Below are 22,263 nucleotides of genomic sequence, written 5' to 3'. Positions count from 1 at the left end.
AAGAAACTTATAAAGGTTCTATTAACAAGGCCGTTTCCCAACTAAGAAAAACAATACAAAGCCATACTAGCGCATAAATGACCTAGAAACAAACATAGTATGCATACAAGAAAGGATATTAGTCTTTTTGGCCACTGTATCTTAGAGCCATATGCCCCGATTGAACTAATTTGGAATATTGCTTTCTTTTATTTAACTTATGTTCAGCCTTTGGCTTCCTCTTCCAAATCACAGTCAAAAGATGAAGGCAAGGAGGAATTCAACTGAATAATTGCATCTAAAATGGATTAAGGAAAAAAGCTCCAATACTCTTCTTCTGCCTGAGATAAATTATCGGACAACGCTAAATTCTGACTTCTATGGATAGGAAGCTTACTGTGCAATCTCTCTTTCCAAGGTTTTATTTCCTCTCAAGTTTGAAACCAACAGACAAAACGTTTTATCCTTTTAGTTTCCACTATGCTTGAGACTGGAGAAGCAATTATCTTTAACATCTTGAAACATATTACCCAGTATAAGGGGAGTGTGTACCACATCAGAGTAATGAGGAGGCATGTCTTTCCTAGCCACTGGTTGTTCTTTCTGCTTAGGCGAAACATTATCTTCCAGACACAAAGGGTAGGCTGTGCCCTCTTCTGAACCAGCCAATAAGGGGGAGACAACTTTTGTAGCAGTGAGATGAAAGTAGCTAGCACCTTTCACGATTTCCAACATGTGGTCAGTTTGGATGTATGAGTCTTCCCTGCTTACACACTGAGGCTAGATGACCTATTTGAAACCATTTCATTCATCAAAATGGGATGTTCATGTTCCAGCACTCGTTTCCAAATTCTGTCTTCCACTTTCAGCCAAATTTCACCTGGAAGACTTCGGCTAAATATAGCTCAGCCTATATCCTAGCCAAGGTAGAATGAGCAAGGGCATCTATTTCCAGGCCTAATCCCAAAAATTCTCCTAGGGTATCATCTAGACCTTGAAAACATAATCTACCCAATAGTGCAACTCTTCAGCTGCACCCATATAGACAATATAGAGAAGGCTTCAGTCATTGGATTGAACTCTGGATTCCAATGTTTCACCAGTATCACATGCTTATCTCAACTCCAAGGAGCTTTCTCTAATATAATTTACCTATCTGCAGAGGATTCATTGAGAAACACATAAAAGCCTTTGTATTGTATTTTTGAGATTCACACTACAGGAGCTAGAGATCTAGGCATATGGATTGGCCAAACTTGGCTAAAAGGCACTTAAATTATAAATTAGTGCTTGCTTAGAGAATTTATCTTCTTCATACTACGCTTCTTTCCCCAACTTGAGCATTGGAGGCACCTCGACCAACCTGATAGGCTGCTGCTGCCACATAAAGCATTTGTTCCTTTCTGCATCCTTGACACCTTCCTCTGCATCCAAAGGCAGTGATATCATTAATTTCTGTTCAACCCCTTCATCTGATGTAATGTCCCCTTTTATTAAATGCCCTAGTTTTTGCCCTAAATCATAATTCCAAGTAAAACAACAGATGGAATAGGGTTAGTGATATCATTTACCTTTTTGAGATCCTACAAACATTTTAGGATATCTTTGAAATATAATCCGTAAAATAGACCTTCCCTATTTGAAACATTAATTTAAAATTTAAATTAAAAGCATAGATCTTTCCTACTAGGGTTAGGCACATTAACTTAATCATAAGATATGTCTAATTTATTGATAGAATTCAACCATAGGGGAGTTAGGATAAGGAGGCATGCTAGGGTGCCTGAATCATCCTCTACCCTAGGCCCAAGAGCGGATATACCATCCCTCTTGGCCTCATGTGGTCCTTTGCCATCCATATGAGGGGGTGTACGTAGTGAGGAATCCTATAGCTGTTCCCCTCTTCTTGCCACCTTTACTCTCCTCCCTATGATCGGGGTTCCTTAATCCAATGGTCAACCATGATAGAGGTTTGAGGTGAAACTACAATAGGGCATCCGGAACATCCTTCCCTTCTAAGCCCAAGTGTGGGGCACTCCTTGCGTTCCCTTGGCCTCATGGGACTGTAAGTCACCACCTTGAGGTGGTGTGCTTAGAAGAGGACCTCAAAATTGTTTCCCCAACTTGTATTCCCTTATTATCTCTATCATGGTTGATTGCAATATTTAAACAAATGTATAAATATTTACACATTATTGCCTATATTCTATATATAAGAGATCATATAATAATATCATATTCCTAGATTGCATACACATTGTTCATAAGTGAATGATTATAAATAAGATTCCTTATGCTGTCTACCAGAAGAATTATTACTTCATACCAAATTACAGTTATAATATTAAACCTCTGTATGCCTGAATCTGGCTATCTATATCAGATCTGATCCTCTGCAATTGATATTTGGATGATTGATTGATTTATTCAATGAATTCCTTTGATTTGATGATTTGAAGTATTGGTGAGTGATAACTAAGCGATTGTTGGTTAGATGATTGATGATTGATGATGTAATGGATACTGGTTTGATATATGATTGAATGAATGCTGATTTTGATAGAATGATTTGCCTGATGATTGCTTTTGTTGATTCATGAGTGATGATTGATGATTGATTGAGTGATCCTTAAATGCTTGGAATGAATTCTCCTTTATACATTAATGGTGAAAGGGTCACCACCTTTCATAATAATTGAGTCATCACTTTTCATTGTTGCCTTTCGGAATAATAAATTATTCTCCAAGTTGATCTACCTTCCATCCTGTTGACGTGTATTTTGTACACAATCATACACAGAATAAAATACCTAAAGGCATCTTATCCTCTCTTGAGAAAATAGTCTCTAACTGCTGAAGATTCGCGTAAAGGATCAGTTAGGTAGACTCCAAGGTTCTTTTAGTGGGGTCTCCACGTGTGGACAAGCTCCAGTGGTATGATGTGATTTGCTGGAATCACAAGGGGACTTACATTGAACTTCCGATCTGCTTTGCTGGACACAGGCTCTTACTAACTTAGATTTGAAAAAAATGGAAAAAGGATAAGGGCGAAGAGAGGATCTAATCCTAATACTAAGAATGTAGGAGCAATGATTGATTTTTGATGAAACTCTAACTAGATCTTGTTTTGACATCAATGGAACATCTACACAAGACTAGTGCGATCTTCTAAGGGAGCTTTATGATGTTCAAATCATCACCGCAGGCATGGATACCATCCAAGTTGATGCATATCAATGAAGAGGCGACAAATTGAAATTGAGCTTAGGCTGAATGATTCCAGTTGACTACGCAAGGCAAGTCTGCAATCAACAAACTGCTAGTAGTATGGATGTACGAATTCCACCATCAATCAATCACACTTCCTCCATTCATCTAATTATCTACCATCTAAGATTGAAGACTTCAACAAGAAACCATGCAAATTGCAAGAAAACGACATATTTCACCATTACTTCAATGAAAATGGAGTTTGTTTACAATCAATGGCAACAATTTCTTGCCTTGTCCTCCTATTCTACTCTAATTGCTATTCTATCAACTATATTCTAACTCTTCCAACTATTTACAACTCTCTCTAATCATCTAAAAATTCCTTTTTTACAAAATGAAATGCCTGGGCTTATATAGTGCCCACAATACAATTTGATGGCTTAGATCAATTCAAGATCAATGGCCAAGATTTTACAATGAAAACCCTAATTAGGGTTTGTTACAACCATTACATAACATTTAATGCTTGACCAATGATAAAATTGTATTGCTTGGACACATGTCCCTTCTAGAAAAATCGACCAATGGATAGCCGGGGTAGGTACATCGAAGTTTGTGCCACCTTCCATGAGTTAAGTACATTGAATTTGGACATGCTGAGGTGGACTTCACTGACTGGAGGAGTGATGACTGGGATGCCACCTCATCTGACACTTGAAGCTTGCTAGATATTCAATTTGATGTCGTTGAGAGGCTATCTTTAATTAACTCTTGTTCTAACTCCTTTTGTCCTTGATGTGCAGGATGATGTACCTCGCCTTGGAACGCTGGATTGCCCTTGATGATGTTAGTCCAAAGAAGGTCGTCCTTGCCAATGCTAGACTAGATGAGGTCGCCCCTGTCCTTGCCTGATCGTCCTGGCGAAGACCGTCCTTGATCCGGCTTGATTTTTCTTGAAGAGATCTTCATTCGATGCCTACACAACATTTCAAAATTAGTAACATGATTTTGCAATACATAACATAAATTAGAGAGCAAATTTTAGGAAACTTAATGATAAGTCCTTTATTAATCATTTCCTAAAAAAGACTGAGCTAAGGCAAAACAAAATTTCAAAAATTCGAAATTAAGGCAATGACGATCAAAATTCGAAATTAAAACAAGAGATCTTGCCATACCTTACTTGAGAGCTTAACTCTAAAATGCAAAATGAATAAAATTGCCTAGGCAAAATTGACGTAAGATGGTCATCAACGTGATTCTTCTTCAAAATGACAACTTCGCCACCTTTGATATGTCCTTGGCAAGTTCGCTGAAGTGAGATTAAGTTCGCACCACCTTTGGATAGATGTTTCGCCTTGGATAAAACTAGTGCCTTCTTTTGTTTTGAAATGAAATTCGCTCCTTCAAACACACTCGCACTCCCTTGATGATGTTTGCGCCTTCCTTGACAAGACCCGCACCTTGAAGATAATTTCGCACTTCCTTTGTATGAAATTCGCTCCTCTTTTGCCTTCTCCAAGTTGCATATGAGAGATGATAAATGATGATGTGAAAATGAAATAAACACCTTCCTTTATAGGCGCTCACCTCACAATTACCACCTTAGGCCGACTTGATAATTAATAAGGCAAATTTAAAATAAACTTAAAAGGCCGACCTTCAAAAACAAATAAATACCAAGCGCTCCTTTTGATTTTTAATGATTAATTAATAATTAATTAATTAAATGCCTTTGTCATTTAAATTAACAAATTCGATTTTTAACAAGGCAAAATAATTTAATTAATATCAAGCGTAATATTTAAATGCCATTTAATTGAATTTTCAAAACTTATCGAATTTTAGCATTTAAATAAATTCAAAAATGTTTGTTTAGCGCCCAAAAATGAAAAAGTGGGAAGATACGTACCTCATCGCCCTGGTCCCTGACTGAGGGACAGGAGCGATCCATCAATTTGGTCATGATTCTTGCAATTTTTACGTCCAAGGTCCTTATTTCCACGTTGGAATTGCCATTTTCGCTAGGTCCTTTGAGCTTAATTGACTCGTTCTTGCAAATGAATGTCCTTTTGTGGTGATATCGCCCCGGTCCCTTGGAGAGGGACAGGAGCGATCCTGAAGCTCTAGCCAAAACGTGTCATCTTTCATCCTTGGTTCCTCGTTCATTGCCTCTTAAAGGACGTCCTTGACCTTATCTATCCTTGCATTGTCTTGATTTTGTCGGAACATGAGTGTTTTAGTAAAAATCGCCTTGGTCCTTGTCCAAAGGACAGGAGCGATATGAGTCCTTTAACTTAATTGATAACACTTTTACGTTCAAAACTCTTGCATATCATCTTCAAAAGACACCTTGTACCTTTTACCCCTTTGCAAAACCTTGACTTAACGTGATTTTTGAAGGAATTAGCAACTATAATCAATATCGCTCTGGTCCCTTCCTGAGGGACAGGAGCGAACTTCAAGTCTTTGGGTTCATGCTTGCGTTCTCCAACTTGCAATCACCATCATCGTGCAAAATAAAGTTCCTTGATCCTTCGTGATCACTTGATGCTTGATAAACTTTCAAATTTTAAGCCTTCATAAGAATTTCGCTCTGGTCCCTTGGAGAGGGACAGGAGCGATTTTAGCTCTATGGGCCTTATTTCACTTTGTCACCTTCAAAACTTATATTCAACGGGTTCGTAATGTGCTCTTCTATTCATCCATGCCTTGAGATCGGTTCAAACTGTGCAAGAAAGTCATCCACAACAAAAATCGCTCTGGTCCCTTCCTGAGGGACAGGAGCGAACTAGGCATTTTGGGACCCTCGTTGACGTTTCAAAATCTTCAATTTGTCTTCAATGAGTTCATTTTACCTCCTTTCTTGCCCTTGAACGTAAAATTTGCTTGATCTTTGCCCAGATCGTACCTTATGAAGAATTTCGCTCTGGTCCTTCAGTGAGGGACAGGAGCAAATTTGACCCTCTAGGCAAAAGTTCATCATTTCATTGTTTTTGATCAAGTCTGGATGTTCTATCATGCTTATTTCGTCCTTTACCATGCCTTTGATGTCTCGATTCGTCCGAACAAGGTCAGGAATGGCTCAACTAATCATTTTCGCTCTGGTCCCTTGGTGAGGGACACGAGCGATTCGCCTTGGTCCCTTGGAGAGGGACAGGAGCGCTTTTCGCTCTGGACCCTTGGAGAAGGACACGAGCGAAATTTGACTTTTCGCACTCTCAATCAGGACAATTTTAATGGAATATAACATTTAAGTATAAGTACTTATACTTTAAGTTATATTCCATATATACTTTCAGGATGTTTGAGAGTGGTTTCAGACCTCCAGGAGTTATATTGCAAAATCTAGTTTTTGGAGGTTTTTTCAGTTTCCAGACTTAGTCAAATTTCAGGGTCAGGACATTCCAGACTTAGCCAAATTTCAGGATCAGGACCTCACTCAAGCCGGACTTGCCACCCTATTGATCTCCCCGACAGCGCTTCAAGTTATATTCATTTGATAAAATGCACCTCTTTGGACCTTTTCACATTGTCAAGACGTTAAAATCTTGCAAGGACAAAGCAAAATTGGATTTGTAGCTCCGGTCCCTCACTGAGGGACAGGAGCGATTTTGCTCCTACAGGCCAAAGTAACATGATTTTTCACATTTTAACACTTCACGAGGCGAAAACAAATCATTAGAGATGCCTAGGATCAAAATTCAAAAAAGTCAAAATTTGGTCAAAAATATTCAATCGGACAAAAAATCACATTTCATCTTCAACACTTAGACAAATTTAAGCTCTGCATCAACATTCCAATTGAAAATTAGACCATTCTGGCGAATTCATTGCATTCAAAATTTGCATTCTAGAAAAGGAATTTCAAAAAGCTCCCAAAACCGACTGGATTTTGGTCCGAAAAGACGGTAATTAGAACCCTAAGGCTTGACCCTAAATCCAGACAACTAACAAACTAACAAAACCCTAGAAAAAGCAAAGCGAAAACGAACAAAACGAGCAAAAAAAAAACATGGGTCCCCATTTGCAATGGGGCGATGTGTGAAAACGTCACAACACATCCCCTTCTCAAATGAAACCTTCTCCTTTGTATAACCTTTGTATAACCTTTCATCATTCCTGTCCTTGAAATGGCACTTCCTTATTTTCTGCTCGTTCCTTTCTTCTTCCATTAATCCTTCCTTACTTCCTATGCTCCATTCTGCAATATTCTGTCTTTATTTTCCTTGCCAAGCTTGGTTTATTTTATCAAATTTGTTTAATATATATGATCACACACACTAAATTTATTCAAAATAAGTTAAACGATTTAGGAGCAGGCTCAAACTAAATTCAGTAGCATGTATTAATTCTTTAAATTCAAACTAATACAACTTATTCTCAGTGCTGAGGCACATGCATTGGAGAGGGTATCGATCTCATACCCGGCTCAAGCAAATTGAGGGTTTGCTTTTCTTATCGGTCACCAACACCCAGAAATTATTGCTGCCTCCTACACATTAATCATCACATGTCTCAACACACGTCAGACTGTCTGTGCCTAAAGCGGTTTGCTGTAGACTTTCTGAGTTCTGGATTGCTAACACGAATGCCCAATAATCACCGTCCTTGCATTCACTCAAAAAGCTGCTCCTCATTACACCACGAATCGATATCATAAAGTGGCTGGGCTGCGATTTTATCAGGCAATCATGGCGCTGCCAAAGTCTGATCTCCTGCAGTAAAACTGAAATTCGAATCTCCACTTGTGTTGAGAGTTTCATCCCAACACACACAGCCAGGGGTTTCGTCCTGGAAAAACACCAACTCGCTGAGAGGTAGAAAAGAAAACGAAATGAATGCTGAATGAATCCTTTCCTTGGCATCAAACCTCCTTAAATTCATTTCATTCTTTCCAAAAAGCTATCGGATGTGTCTAGAAAGCTCCCCTTGAGTGACTTAAGCTAGGCATTTATATATAATTAATTATTAAATATCACCCCCATGTAGACATCACCTAGGCATTAAATGTTAAGTCTTAAATGGCCCCCTTTTAATGACTTAATGAACAATTATAATAATTATTCATTACTATAGCTTTTTGGCCAATAATAAATTATTCCCTTCTTAATTTAATTAACTCTAACCTAGGGAATTAAGAGGCTAGAGTTTGACTGCTGTTTGCCTGTCAAAAAGATGCGGACATTACACATTCTTTCTTCCTCCATTCCATTCTTTGATCTATGGCTGCACTTTTTTGTATTAAACTCTGTATCAGAATTCCTATTCCCTCCTCTTTATATTAATTGCTTACTCTTTTTATACCTTCATATCTCATTGAGGAGACACATCTCCTGGTAAGAGATATCGCTTTAAATGGTCATGTCTCCTCACTGCTGTCTTATTATTCAAATCAGGTCTGTATTTCTCATTCTTTATTAAAAATCCCTTTTCAAATGATGTTTTTTTCTCCCATTTACACCTCATGTTTGACGGAGTCACAACTTTTCATTTCATGCCTTTTGACCATTCAATAAACTTAACTAAATTTTAATTATTTTAATTTTAATTTTAATTTTATTCTTTTATATTTTAATCTTATTACTAGTATTTATTATTAAAGCCTATTTCAAAATGGGGACATGTTGATGTGTTTTTTATGCACAAAACATTTTAGAATAAAGTACCAAGGTAATTTACCCTCTCTTGAACAAAATCACCTCAGATGCTAAGAATGAGATCAACTAAAATGATTCCAAGGTTTCTACATGTCAGGTCTTGACGAGTGGGTAAGTTCAGTGGTTGATGTGAATTGCTGTGTTTCACTTGGGGACTTACGCAAATGTTTGGATTATCATGAATGATGCGGAATAGGTGTGCTGACAACTTAAGATTTATCAATAAGGTTCTGGATTTACTTCTTACTAAAAAGGGGGGAAAAAGAATAGGGTTCAGGAAATCTATTCTAAACCTAGGAATGTAGGAAATGGTGAATGGATTTAGTGGAATCAAACCAGGCAAGGTCTCACAATCAGGTATTGACACAAGCTTAGTGTAATCATCTAAGGTATACTTAATGATTTTCAGACTATTACCATCAAACGTAGACACCATCCAAGTTGATGCTTGTCAACGGACGCATAATAGTTGAAGTTATGCTTACTCAAACTCTAGTTGACCACACAAGGCGCACTTACCAGCGGCAAGAAGCTCGTGGTATGGATTAAGGATTCCACACAAATGAATTCAACAAATCTTTCACTCAATCTAACATGCATGAAAATAAATTCTAATCTAAATTCTAATCTAACTTGGAGGAATTGAGAACCATGAATGCAAATACAACACTTGAAGAGCAAAATCACCAACAATTGAACAATGATTAGGATTCAAATAGCTGTAGCATATACTAACAATTCTACAAAAACTCTCTCTTACAAATGAGAGACAAAGGGGCATATATAGAGTCTCTTACAAAATGGATGGCCCAGATTGATCTAAGATCAACGACTGAGATCATGCCAACAAAACCCTAGAATTGCCCTAATTAGGGTTACATAAAAAATGGTGCCACCAACATATGGCCCAATGAAAAGATACCTAGTCATCATATAGGGAATCTTCTAGAAGATTCCTTCCTGCATCTCTCTTTCCTAGCATACTCCAAGAATCTAGCCAATATTGAATCTAACTCCTCCATGGAAATGCTAGGCAAGGTATCTTGCTGTAAATCAATCACATCCAATGAATCCGAGCAAGCATTCAATGTGTTCTCCCATTCAGGCACGAGCTTCTGCGAATTATGAACATGAATCAACAAAGAGACCAAGTCATCAATCTGACTCTTCTTCAAAGAGTCCAACTGGCAAAAATACATAAATTTCATCTTGTCTCTTAATTCGGCTAAGTGTAAACCACTAGCATCACTAACATCAACACCCAATAATTCCTCAATCGAGGCAAGGATCTTCATCCGAATGTCCTGAATTAATCCTTCCATCTCCATACAACTCGATTGGGCGTTCTCATAAGCTGATTTCTTCAAGGCTAGTGCATAATACCAGCCATGGAAATTATATATGTCTCCACTGTGCACAATGTTCTCGCTGACCAAGGTGGAATTAGGAACCTTCTTCAATGCCAGGAGGCGTGGAATAGTCTTCTCTTGGATAGGCCGAAATTCTTCCCAAACTCCCTCCAAATACTGGATTCTGAATACAAGCGTTGTTGTCTTATCATATGCTTGAACAAACTGAGTAAGGAAATCATCTGCCTGCTTTCTTGTGCTTTCAATCCACTTTTCCACCTCTGAGTGTGTACCTCTCGCTACCTCGCAGTGTGAATGTATTCCATGGTCAACTGCAGTAGGGGAAATAAGGGTGGGATCTCCACGCCTTGTCCCTGCAATATACTCTTTGAGTCTAATATTTTCTTCTTTGTACCTTTCATTCTCCGCAATCACTGTGTCTAACTTTGCGTTGATTGCTTGGAGGTTGTCACCAATATCCTGGAATTCCTGCCCTGCAGATGGACGACCAAGGGCGACTGAAGTGATCTGGAAATCCATGGGAGTAGCAGTGTCCGTTGTCACACCGGCTCTAGGAACAGCGATCTGCGCAATCCGCATTCCTGTCTCACCTCTAGCAATGTGTGACAAAATCTCCACTCTCTTGGGCTCCTTCTTCTTAGCACTCCTAGCTAGGTAGTCATCAATATCATCAATAGGCTGTACCTCTATCATTTGTTTACTTTTCTCCATGCTTCTCCTCAACCATTCAGGAATAGCGGCCATTTCCATACCATCATCGAGACGTACTTCTCGATCCAGTCCTTTCAATGCCGAGATAACATCCTCATTATCATCAGGATTATCCTTAGTCCAATCATATACTTCATTTCCCAAGCTAACTTCCAAAAGGACAGTAGGGGATTCCGGCTGATCATTATTCTCATCAAGAGGTGTAGATGTTGCTATGGCATGGAATTCCTGAATATTCTCTGGTAGTATCACTGTGTTGAACATTGCTGAGTCTCCTTATTCTGTTCTGTTACTTCAATCACTTCGATTGATGAGACACTGGGAGGGGGTGAAGGAATGATAAGTGGAAGAATGATAGTCTTCTGTTTCTTCTTCACATCCTCAATCTTCTTCTCTCTAGCCTTGACTTCTCCAGGCATGTTCTTCCTTCTCTTGGGAGCTTGACTCTCTTCGTCTGCATGAATCTTGACATCACTGATAGTCCTCTGATCATCCTCGGAAGTAGACTCTTCCGGCTTCATCCTTTCATAAGTGAAGGGAACACCCATGCCAACTAATTTGTTCATTTACATATCTACCCATGTGCGGGAGAAATTCAAAACCTCTCTCATCAATACATTCAAGTCAATCTCTTCTGACTCTAACCAATTTGGCAATAGGATTGCCTTCTTTATTTCATTCTCATAATGTGGGTGTGTATGATCTCTATCATTAAATACTTGATCAGGAATGAGGAAAAGTCCACACTTCCTCATGAAATCCACTGACATTCTGGACCACATTCTTCTCTTCACTGTTTGTTCGTCCATTAAGTTAGCCCAATAATCCTCTATGTCAACCTTATGAGTGAACTTCTCTGCTCTGATCCTCCCAACCTTCTTGTTTGGATCGAATCTTTCTCTCTTCTTGTATGTTGCAAATCTATAGAATGCAATCTCCTCACCTGCAGTGCTGGCAGCTATGGCGGATTGGTAGACCTCTGACGTCTTCCCAACTGAAATAGGGAATGTCATTCCTGTCCTGTGCTTCTCTCTCTGGATAACATCGAACTCTAGAAGCTGTCTTACCACTTCCAACAATATCATTCTGTCAGTTGGATACCTAGGAAGTCTGTAGGGTTCAGATTGAAACCCATGAATCCTGAGGTATGTGAAAGTGGGGAATTGTATATACCACGATCCATATTTCTCTATTAACACTGTTGCCTCCTTGGACAATCTTCTGTGGATTCCGCCCTGCAGCATCCGTGTGATGTAGATAGTGAATGCATCATTCACTCTCTTGTAGTCTTCAATTTTGTGCATGCTCAGCTGGGGGTAGCATTCATAACTCTTAAATTGTCCTTGCCCATTCCTGACTTCACCCTTGCATATTAATCCTCTATATGAAACAAATCGCGCAAGCAGGTACATCAGGTAGGAAGTCATGGCGAATGACTTGGACCGCTCTACATTCTTCAGCTGGAAATCCAGATTGTCGCTTATGATCTTGGACCAATTCACCAGTGTTCCTTTAAGACAATCCTAGATGAAGTAGAACATCCATCCATGAAATATTGCTCCTTGCGGCATCCCCATCACTCTGTTGAGTAGGAATATCAAATCACTATATTCCTCCTTAAAATGTATGCACATAAGTGTCTTGGGAGCCTTTGAATGATGATTCCTAAGTTCAATCATCCACTCTTTATTAATTAAACTCTTGCATACACCCATCTTCTTCGTGTATCTGTCTGCATAATCCTCCTTGGTCACATCCTTCATGTCTGTTCCGAGTGGAATTCCGAACACCTTAGCAATGGCATCCTCAACAAGGTAGGCGATGACAACGACCTTCGGACTTTTGATCATTCTTGTGAGCGGATCGTAACATCGTGCACACTCCAGGATCAACTCACTGCACTATATGGATTGTGGAAACCTAGTGGCATGGAAAATGCCACTCTTCATAATATTCGCATATGCTGGAGAAGGAACCTGATCTCTGGATCTGAACATCCGACACTGCATCTAGTCGAAGTCCAGGAAATGCATGTTGGTATTAGTGATCTCCTTCCATCTGGATGAAATCTTAAACTCTGGATAAAATCCAGTCTCCAATGCCTTCAGCAGCGCTTTCCTTTCCTTGTATCCTGACTTTGACATCGCACTTGTACGAAGCTGGAAGTTAGTCCTAGGATAAAAATAAATACTTGTAATAAAATTCCTGACTTTCTAGAGATTTAGCTAATTTAGAGCATGGAGTCAGGAAAATAATCCATACACTTGGTAAATTTTAGCAATTACGTTCAGAGTGTGACAACACTAAGGCATGGAAGCCTTCCATAAAATTCATTTATACCTCCTTATGCTTAGAAAATATGCAAGCAAAGAATGCAAAGGAGTATATCGGATAAGTGGTGAAAGGTTCTGTTTTCACACAATGAATGTTTGAAGGCACCTTCCATAGTCAACAATGGAGGTCAAAATTCTGAAGACAACCTGAAAAATCAGACTTTCAAAACATGTTGTAATCTTCAAAATGTGCATAAAATAAATAAAAATCAGTTTTATTGATGAAAACAATCATTTTCTGGAATGTAAGTATGGCTGTTAAAATTTAGTTTTCTGAGGACAAGTCTGAAAATCGAACACTTCAGACTTACCAGCACCTTGCAAAGTGGTTTAAATCCCTGAAAATGATGAAAAATTGCTAAGGAAACAGCCCCAAGCAAATTCGCCAAAATTGGTTAGGTGGCTGGAAATGAAAATTTCTGAGGACAACCGCCTAACAATGGAGTTTCAGACTTGCAACAGCGATAAAATGGTCTAAAAAATGCACAGAAAACTCCATAAAACACCTCCGAATGCTAAATGTTTAAGTTGGAATTGGCTGGGCAATAAAAACTTAAGTCTGAAAATTAATGGCAGCCATTAATGGAGGTCAAAATCTGAAGCAAACCTCAGATCTGAAGTGAATCAGCAAGTTGGAAGTGATGGCAGCCAACAAACATGCATGAAAATCATCAAAACACAGCACCAAAACACCTCCCAAGCAAAATCGAATTTTTCCCAAGTCTAGCGCCAAAAATGGAATTCTGAAAATTGATGCCAATGGTAGCTCTGATCTGCAGCAATGAAGGATGGCAGCAATCTGGAAAAATCGCCCAAGTTGGGGTTGGATACCCCAAACACAAAAAATCGCCTTCCTTAGCAAAAAATCGAAATTTTCAAAATTCTGAAAATTGTTGTTAATGGCAGCAATCTGCAGCAATGAAGGTCTGAACAACAAGCACAAATGGTGGAGGAAAAAACGCCCTAAGTCTTCAATCATGAATTTGCCAACTTTTACCAAAAATTGCTAAATTTGGAAAAAATCACCAAACTTAGCAAAATCGAAAATCTGAAACTTGTCTTTAATGGCAGCCAAGAGGAATAGATCAGCAAGCTGGAAAAAATGGAGGAAAACAAATCCTCAATCCCACACTTCACAAAAACGGCTTGCTAAAAAAATTCGCTCAACTTGGAGAAAAATTGTTGTCATGGAGACACCTAGCAGAAATAATAATAAAATAATGCTAAAGTTCCTCTCATATACTTGCTTTCACCTCCAACTTTCACCACACAAGCAATGTGGGATAAAAAACACTTGTATAAATACTTGCTTGGTGAAACCCTAACTTGCTTCTAGAAGGTTCAAACATTTAATAATTATTGCAAGTTATTAAATTTGCTTTTAAATTTTAAATAATCATTTGATAATTATTCAAAAACAATCAAAATGGGGCTTATTTATTAAAATATTTCAATTTAAATCCAAAATAAAGCCTCTAGGGGAAAATCGCTATCAGTTGGGATTGAGAAATCCCTTCAAAAATAACTTAAGTGTCAAAATTTGCCCCATAGGGGAAATTCAACCCATGCTTGGATAAAAATCCATGCTCAACCTCATAAAAATGCACATAAAAGACCCTCCCAGGGGAAAATCGATGTGAGTTTGGACAAAAATCCAGACAAAAATGCACTCATTTTGCAAAAATCACCCCCCAGGGGAAATTCGATGTGTGTTTGGACAGAAATCCACACTCAAAACTCACTTAACTTGGAAAAATACCTCCCTAGTGGAAATTCGACCTCAGTCTGGATGAAAATCTGGACTCAAAACTCTTCATAATGTTCCCAGTGGAAAATCGATCCTTGTCTGGATAAAACTCTGGACAAAAATCCTTACAAAAATGCTCAGGGGAAAATCGATCCCTGTTTGGATAAAAATTTGGACAAAAATCCTCACTTAGTTGTCACAAAAATCCTAGTGGAAAATCGACCCAGGCATGGAATTATCCTTGCACTACAGTCCACACTCTCAGGGGAAATTCGATGGCAGTCTGGATAAATCCTGACACTTAGCCAAATTTTAGCATTTCCAAGGGAAAATCGCTCCAGGTGTGGATAAACAGTGGGGGAAATTAGTAGCCAGTATGGATTCCAGGGGAAACCTATGTGTAGTATGGATTTTGAGTGGGGGAATGGGTTGGGTAGTCTGGAATGTGAGGGGAAAATCACCTTTAGCATGGATTTTGACCTTTTAACCCTTAGAATATGGATTTCCCTTAGGATTTTATCATTTTAACCACTCAAAATCACTCAGCAACTTTAAATTTAACTGGACTTATACTAATTTTCCAAAAATATGAGCGAAATGCTAGGAAAATATTGGAATAAAGTGCGAAACCAACTTAAATATTACCTTAGGAGCGAGAAAACAACTCCAAAAGGTCTGTGAATATCTTGGCACTTTAAAATCACTGATGTGCGTGTTTAAAAACACGTTAACGTTCAATAGGTCTACACTTAGCAAAATTTAGGATCATTAAAAATATCATCTTTTGTAACTTGATCCTAACACTTCAAAAACCCTAGACGACACTAGGCATGATCAAAATTTCGAGACTCGGCCACGGGAAACGCAAAATTGCCCACTAAGCAGCCAAAACCCTAACCTAACAATGCAGGAAGCTGGAAAAGAGGGGGTCCCTGTTAGCAATGGGGCGATGTGTGAAAAGGTCACAACAGGACATCACATGTGATGGCCCTATCATACCACAAATACTTTGTCGGACCTTGTTTACAAGGCATCATAGGGGCCCAGGACCCCTTGGATGCTGCCAGGGAGGATTCCTTTGTATGTGAGGCATTATTGAAATCCTTTCCAAGTTTGGATGCATCTTGGAATCTAGTTGCCGCCTTATTTGTTCCTAGATCTGTAGCCACATTCATCAAATTAAGGTTTACTCTGTAGGGGTGGGAGAATTTATTTGAATTTCTTTTGTCCATACATGTGTTACTGAGATTGAGGATTAATTTAGAATGCTGATGAAATTTGATTTTTTGAATGTCATTATAGAAAATGAACATGCTAAATGATATTCAGGTCTGTCTAAGGTAATAGAGAAGTGATATTGAAAGAATAAATATAGTTTGATATTTATAATCTAGGCAATGACAAGGCCTCCAATCATAGGCTTTATGGACCTTTATGTTTCACTGCTTGAATGAGCAACACGTTTTTGTAGGTAAATCTTCCATACTATTTCCAGGGATGTTGCAATATATACGCATATAGTTTAGGTGATGGATGTCAAACTAGATATTGTTTTGGTTTGATCATACTTACCATAATGAAGCAGTTTTTATAATGATGCTTCTTTGTTGGTATGTTTTTTAATGTAATTTTTGTATTAATCTTTGATGCGTGGTATGTTATATTTGTGGTGTTGAGGTGCAGCACTATGAACATCAGTCTGTTAGCATTCTTTCTTTTTTTCTTAAGTGCAATGCATTCTAGTCATATCAATTATTTGGTATGAATAGGAAAAGTCCTGTAGCTGTTATATTGACCATGGGAAAGAAACATAAGGAATGCTAAAATTGACAAAGAATCCATTATCAGTTTGTGATTTCCATTTTCTCTACTTTTAGGATGATTGCATGAGACCATGGTGTGATTGTTGCAGAACTAATCCTACATAGTGTTGCAACTCGCCCTGGTTTTGCAAATCCGAGTCTAAGTTGTCCTTGGCGAGTCTGAGGATTAGATTTGCAGGCCTTGAGATTCCAAACTCAGGGCTTGTGATATTCTACAGACCCAACAAAAGTTGCTTTGTGCTGTGGAAAATGGAAAAACAGCAGTTTTTGGAGTAATTGAATTCCATTTATGCTTCTGGTTTGCTCAGTTGATCATGATGCTGAGTAATTTTACCATGAGATTTGAAGATAATCTGGTATAAGATGCTGCAATATAGTAACTTTTTCCAATAAAATTCACTACTATTCAGTGACATTTTATTTGCCAAGTCTTGCTGAGACCTTATCAAGTTTTGGTACCCAAGTCTGAGTCTCAGTCAAAAATTAACTTGCCAAGTTTTTTCCTTGTCCGACTCTTAACACTATGAACTTGATTAGATGTGCTTTAGGTGGTTTTTTTGTAAATTGCTGATGAGAACGAAATTCACATGGCTTGATAATCTCTTTGGCATTTTTATGCAAATATTAAGATTTAGGGTTTTCATATGATTGGCATATTATCAGTGCAGTGCTTTTGATTTGGTATACTTAAAGATATTATATGCTAATTTTTTTGATCTGCCATCTTTGTTGACGTGTTCTTGGCCAAATTCAACATAGATTACAGGCTTTTAACATTTTACATACTTACACAATTGGTGTTGTGCCATGTAACAGAAATCGGGATGGGCCTAACAGGCTTTGGTGTTTTGTTCTTTTTCTTGGGAATTATCTTCTTCTTTGATAAGGGTCTCCTGGCAATGGGAAATGTAAGTTAATAAAACTTTTGCCATTTTTTGACACTTTGCTTCCAGATGTCAATATAAATTCTCACTCAGCCAATGCTCAACTTGTGATCCTTATCAGATCCTCTTCCTTGCAGGCGTTATGTTAACAATTGGTGTGAAGTCAACAGTACAATTCTTTATGAAACGCAGCCATTACAAGGTGTGAAGTTTTCCAAGTCTCCAAGTTAGTATTTTTCATTACGATAGTTTTAGTTTGTGTTTCAGGCTTCAGCATAGATATATAGAATGCAACTGTGCAGACATCCATAATGTGTTACTGCAGTACTATCAATATTCCATGCTAGAAACAGAAAAGCATTTATAAATACCCATTTTAACAGTTTCCATATGTTCCTAACACTTTGAAAACTGATATTTCTAAACTTAGTTTGTAAAATAGGTATTTCTTTGGTATACAATATATTTTCTAGTCAACTGTAATCATTTGGATATTAAACTTGAACTCAGTTCTAATAGTTTCAGTCTTCTAGGCATTCTCAAATATTTACTTAGTAATAAATAGTAAGAACTCATCAATTCCATAGGTAATTATATTAACATGGATACATTGAGTGCCAAGTAGACCTTCAATCTCTTAAGAGCTGGCTTCTTGTGAAAGATAGGGGTCAGGTGTTTACTCAGGTATTCTACTTGATAGATTTACAGAGTAAACAAAAGTAACAGAGCTACTGGACAGAATAACATATTAATTGCAAACATATTCAGAATAACATATCAAATATGCAATGTGTGCAGGATAATATGAGCAGTCCCCGACTACATATACAATATGAAATATATAGGCAGGCTGACGTTGGTAGAGAATGCCGACTGTTGGTAACTACTGATTAACCAACAATTGTTAGGAACAAAAACTTATTACATGGGCGATTGGATCTGTTGCAGCCGATGAATCTCCTTAGTATGTAGCTTCGGATGTTGAGCTGCTGCCAAGTCTCATTCCCTTGCTGCCTTCACCATGTGGGCAGCCTCCATCACTTGATGCTTGGTTTGCTCCAACTCCTCTTTTGTAGCCAGGTGTGTCTCATTCCCGGCCAATTTTGCCTTTTCTGTTGCTGCCTTCACTTATTTTGTCTCAGTAACTTGGGTCTATGATGCCAACTATTCCAGAAACTGTTGAATCCTATCTGCCATCTCTACACAAACAGTCTTTACCATTTGGAAGGCCTCATCCCTGTGTTGTAGAGTCTCATTGGTGGAAACAATCTGGCACTTTTGCCGAGGAAGAGGTCTCTAAGACAACTCTCCGTGCCGAATAAGGCTAAAATTACATGACCATGTCTTCTTCCTACCATTGGCCTGGCAGGGTGCCAAGTTGCCATAATCTCTGGGGTCTTCGTGGCCATCCGTAAGTAGTCGCCGTCCATTTGCATAAATGACAAGATGTGTTGTGCTTTGTTGGGTACCAAGGGAGTATCCATTGTCTAGTCTTTGGGAGATATCCTTCATCTCCTGCATCATGGTGACCATGGATTGAAAATCTTGAAGATAACTCTGCACTGTATTGATTGGTTTGTGCTCATCTAGCCTGCCAATCTCTATGAGAATACCTCCAAACCCATTCTCTCTTGACTCCTTTGATAAATAGGCCGTGGGCAACTCCTTAACTGTCAATGATGGTTGTGCAAGAGCCACTGATGGTGGTTGTGGCACATTCTCCACCCTAGGTGGAGTTGCCTATGTGGAACTAGGCAGGCCACTCTCAACAACCATTACTGACTGCTGCTCGTCCTCGACCATTAGTCTTGGAGAGAAGGGAAGGCTGGAGCGTCCATTAGAATCCCAAGCTGGTCCAACCACTGGTCAATTTGGTCTTCAACAGTGTCACTAGATAGTGTAATATCCTTAGGCAACATGCCCTTGGTAGTTGGTAATGCGGCTGATAGTGTGGGTTGTGGTGCTACTAGCTGTATCGACACTATGGCTGATAGTGTGGCAGGTGTTGGCAATGCTGATGGTAAGGTAGCCGATGTTGATTTAGAGACTGCAGTTGGTAACGGGATTGCCTCCTCAATCTCAATCTTGGGCAAAGACTGACCATCAACAGCTAGTGGCACCTCCTCTATTGGCATCATAGAAAATGTAGATGTTGACAACTCTATCAGTTCATAATCCTTTATGCTATCTCCCTCATCACCAGACACATTTTTGTTTTTGTTTCTTTGTCGGTCGTTGCCTTGTCTCATCTCTTTGTGTTTGGATATCCAATGTTTGTTGTCGGCATAAATTGCCTATTGTTATGTTTGATAATATTTGTTATCCGACAAGGTATTAATTAATTGTTTTGAGTGGGTTGTCAGTCTCGGGTAGTTATGTGTCGGTTGGTTGACGGTTGTGTACCTCTCGGCAACCGTCGGGTCCTTTAAATATGTCGTGTACTGCCAAGGAAGGGGGACGGTATTGTCGGATCTGTTGTAATCCTTGGCCGACCATCTCTAGTCTTCTTCTCTGTAATGATTGCATGTGCGAATAAAGATATATTTTATTGCCGTGTTTGGTATGCATTGTCATGTACATTGTTATTTTCTATATTTAATTTACCAGTTGTAGCGGTAAACATTTTGGCGCCGTTGCCTTAAAAGAAGTTGGGTCAGCCTTGAGTGATTCATGTCCGTAGATCCCATTAAAGGAGAGAAGAGGCTACAAGGTGGTCAAGACCAAGTGATTAGATGATCCGTTGACCCTCGGTTGGAGGGAGCATAGAGACGAGTTGAAGCTTGGAAGTACTCGGAGTGTTGGGATGCTAGAAGTATTCGAAGTGTTGGGGATGCTGAAGGTGAACGTGTAGAGGACACCTGCGTGTTTGAGAGTGCAGGGAAAGCACCAAAACATAGCGGTCAAAACAGTCCACCCAGGTCCGGCACACAAGGTGAATACACACGTACCTTCCGAGTGAAAACAATGTTGAACACCTAGAAACAGAAACTGCTGAAGTTCACGGGAGATTGAGTGGAGGACCCTGTACGACATTGTAAAACATGCATAACCATTTGGGAGGCAAATGGCCAAGACAACAGGGACTATTGGCTGAAGGCATTTCCCGCCATCCTTCGGGGGATCACCATTGACTGGTACACAGACCTTGACGCCCAACACAAGATGAGATGGAGTGATTTGAAGAGGGCGTTCCAGGAGGATTTCAAACTCCTCAGGGATGATAATGAGATTGTGGCTGAAATCTATAATACTAAGCAAGGGAAAAATGAGAGTGTAAGCGCTTACAACCATAGGCTCAAAGAATTGTTGAACAAGATGGAGAACCAGCCAGCCGACGGGTTGAAGAAGAGGTGGTTCACGGAGGGATTTGATACCCTCACTACGCAAGAAGATGAAATTTGCGCCTCCGTCCTCGTACGCCGATGCTTACAATCGGGCGATGGACATCGAGAGTGAAAACAAAACCTCCTCCCGAGAGAAGAGGAAGACCGATGATGATGAGAGCACCGAAGGTAGCAGTGATGAAGAATCCAAAACCGTACGAGCCCTTTGACGGGATATGTTGAGAATGATGAAAGAATTGAAGGCTCAGAGAGGAATCAACAAAGAAGGTAATGAACTATAGTGTACTAAGTGCAAAAGGGAGGGGCACACGAAAGGTAATTGCCCTAGAAATATGTTTTGTGAAATTTGCCAAGTACTCGGGCATTCAATCAAGGAGTGCCCGTACAATTTGAAGATGAGAAGTACACAAGTACTCTTCACATAGGGAGAGTCCAGCCCATCAAAATCACATAATGTATGGCCAAGTGGTTATGGAAATCAACCACGGCGAAACCAAATACTGTACAACTCCAGAGGACGTCCTATCATACAATGCCAACAATGTAGTGAATGGGGACACTTTGCGAGAGACTGCCATGACAAGAAAGACAACATACAATTATTGTGCAAATGGTGTGGACCAGGTGACCATGAAGACACCAACTGCTCGAATCAGAAGGGTATTAATATGCTAGACGTGGAGGAACAAGAGGACGCAGTTTTAGCAATCACAAGAGCACAAACAAAGAAGGCAATGTATTCAAACTCTGGTACGGAAAAGGAACAAGATGAAGTAGAACAAGTGTTGGCGAAGGAACGAGTAACTTCCAATGGAACTGCAAGTATGTCATTGCGAGAGTCAGAGAAGAACATAGTTCGGCAGGTGCTACAAACAACCGTACCCATCAAGGTGGCAAACCTTCGTCAAACTATGCCGCAACTGAGAATGGCAATTGCCAACACTGTCAGTGACGACATAGTCATCCAGAAACAATGTAAGCCACACGAGGAGGAATTGACGGGAAAACCATCACCCGAAGGGAATGAGTCCATTGATCCAATGTTGCTAACGGTGAGCATCGAGAGAAACCGGTGGTCGTCGAGATGGAATAATGGGGAAGAAGTTGACAAACACCATTGTCGATGGAGGCTCAGTAGTAAACGTACTACCAAAAGACACATGGAAATGTCCGGGGAAGCTGAATCTTCGGTTGCTAAG

The 22,263-nt window shown here is 39.3% G+C and overlaps 1 protein-coding gene across 2 annotated transcripts in view; it reads left to right on the top strand.

Moving 5' to 3' along the window:
- LOC131046160 (vesicle transport protein GOT1) overlaps positions 1–22,263 on the top strand; it is an 87,499-nt gene that overhangs the window by 20,023 nt on the left and 45,213 nt on the right. For both annotated transcript variants that reach the window (XM_057979831.2, XM_059219598.1), the window contains exons 4-5: positions 17,653–17,744; positions 17,842–17,922. In XM_057979831.2, the coding sequence (XP_057835814.1) occupies positions 17,653–17,744; positions 17,842–17,922 (173 nt within the window). The remainder of the gene's footprint in view (positions 1–17,652; positions 17,745–17,841; positions 17,923–22,263) is intronic.

The sequence above is a fragment of the Cryptomeria japonica genome, chromosome 4 (genome assembly GCF_030272615.1).
Source record: "Cryptomeria japonica chromosome 4, Sugi_1.0, whole genome shotgun sequence".
Classification (NCBI taxonomy): Eukaryota; Viridiplantae; Streptophyta; class Pinopsida; order Cupressales; family Cupressaceae; genus Cryptomeria; species Cryptomeria japonica.
Note: the sequence above shows the minus strand (reverse complement) of the source record. Positions and strands in the feature narration are given on the sequence as shown.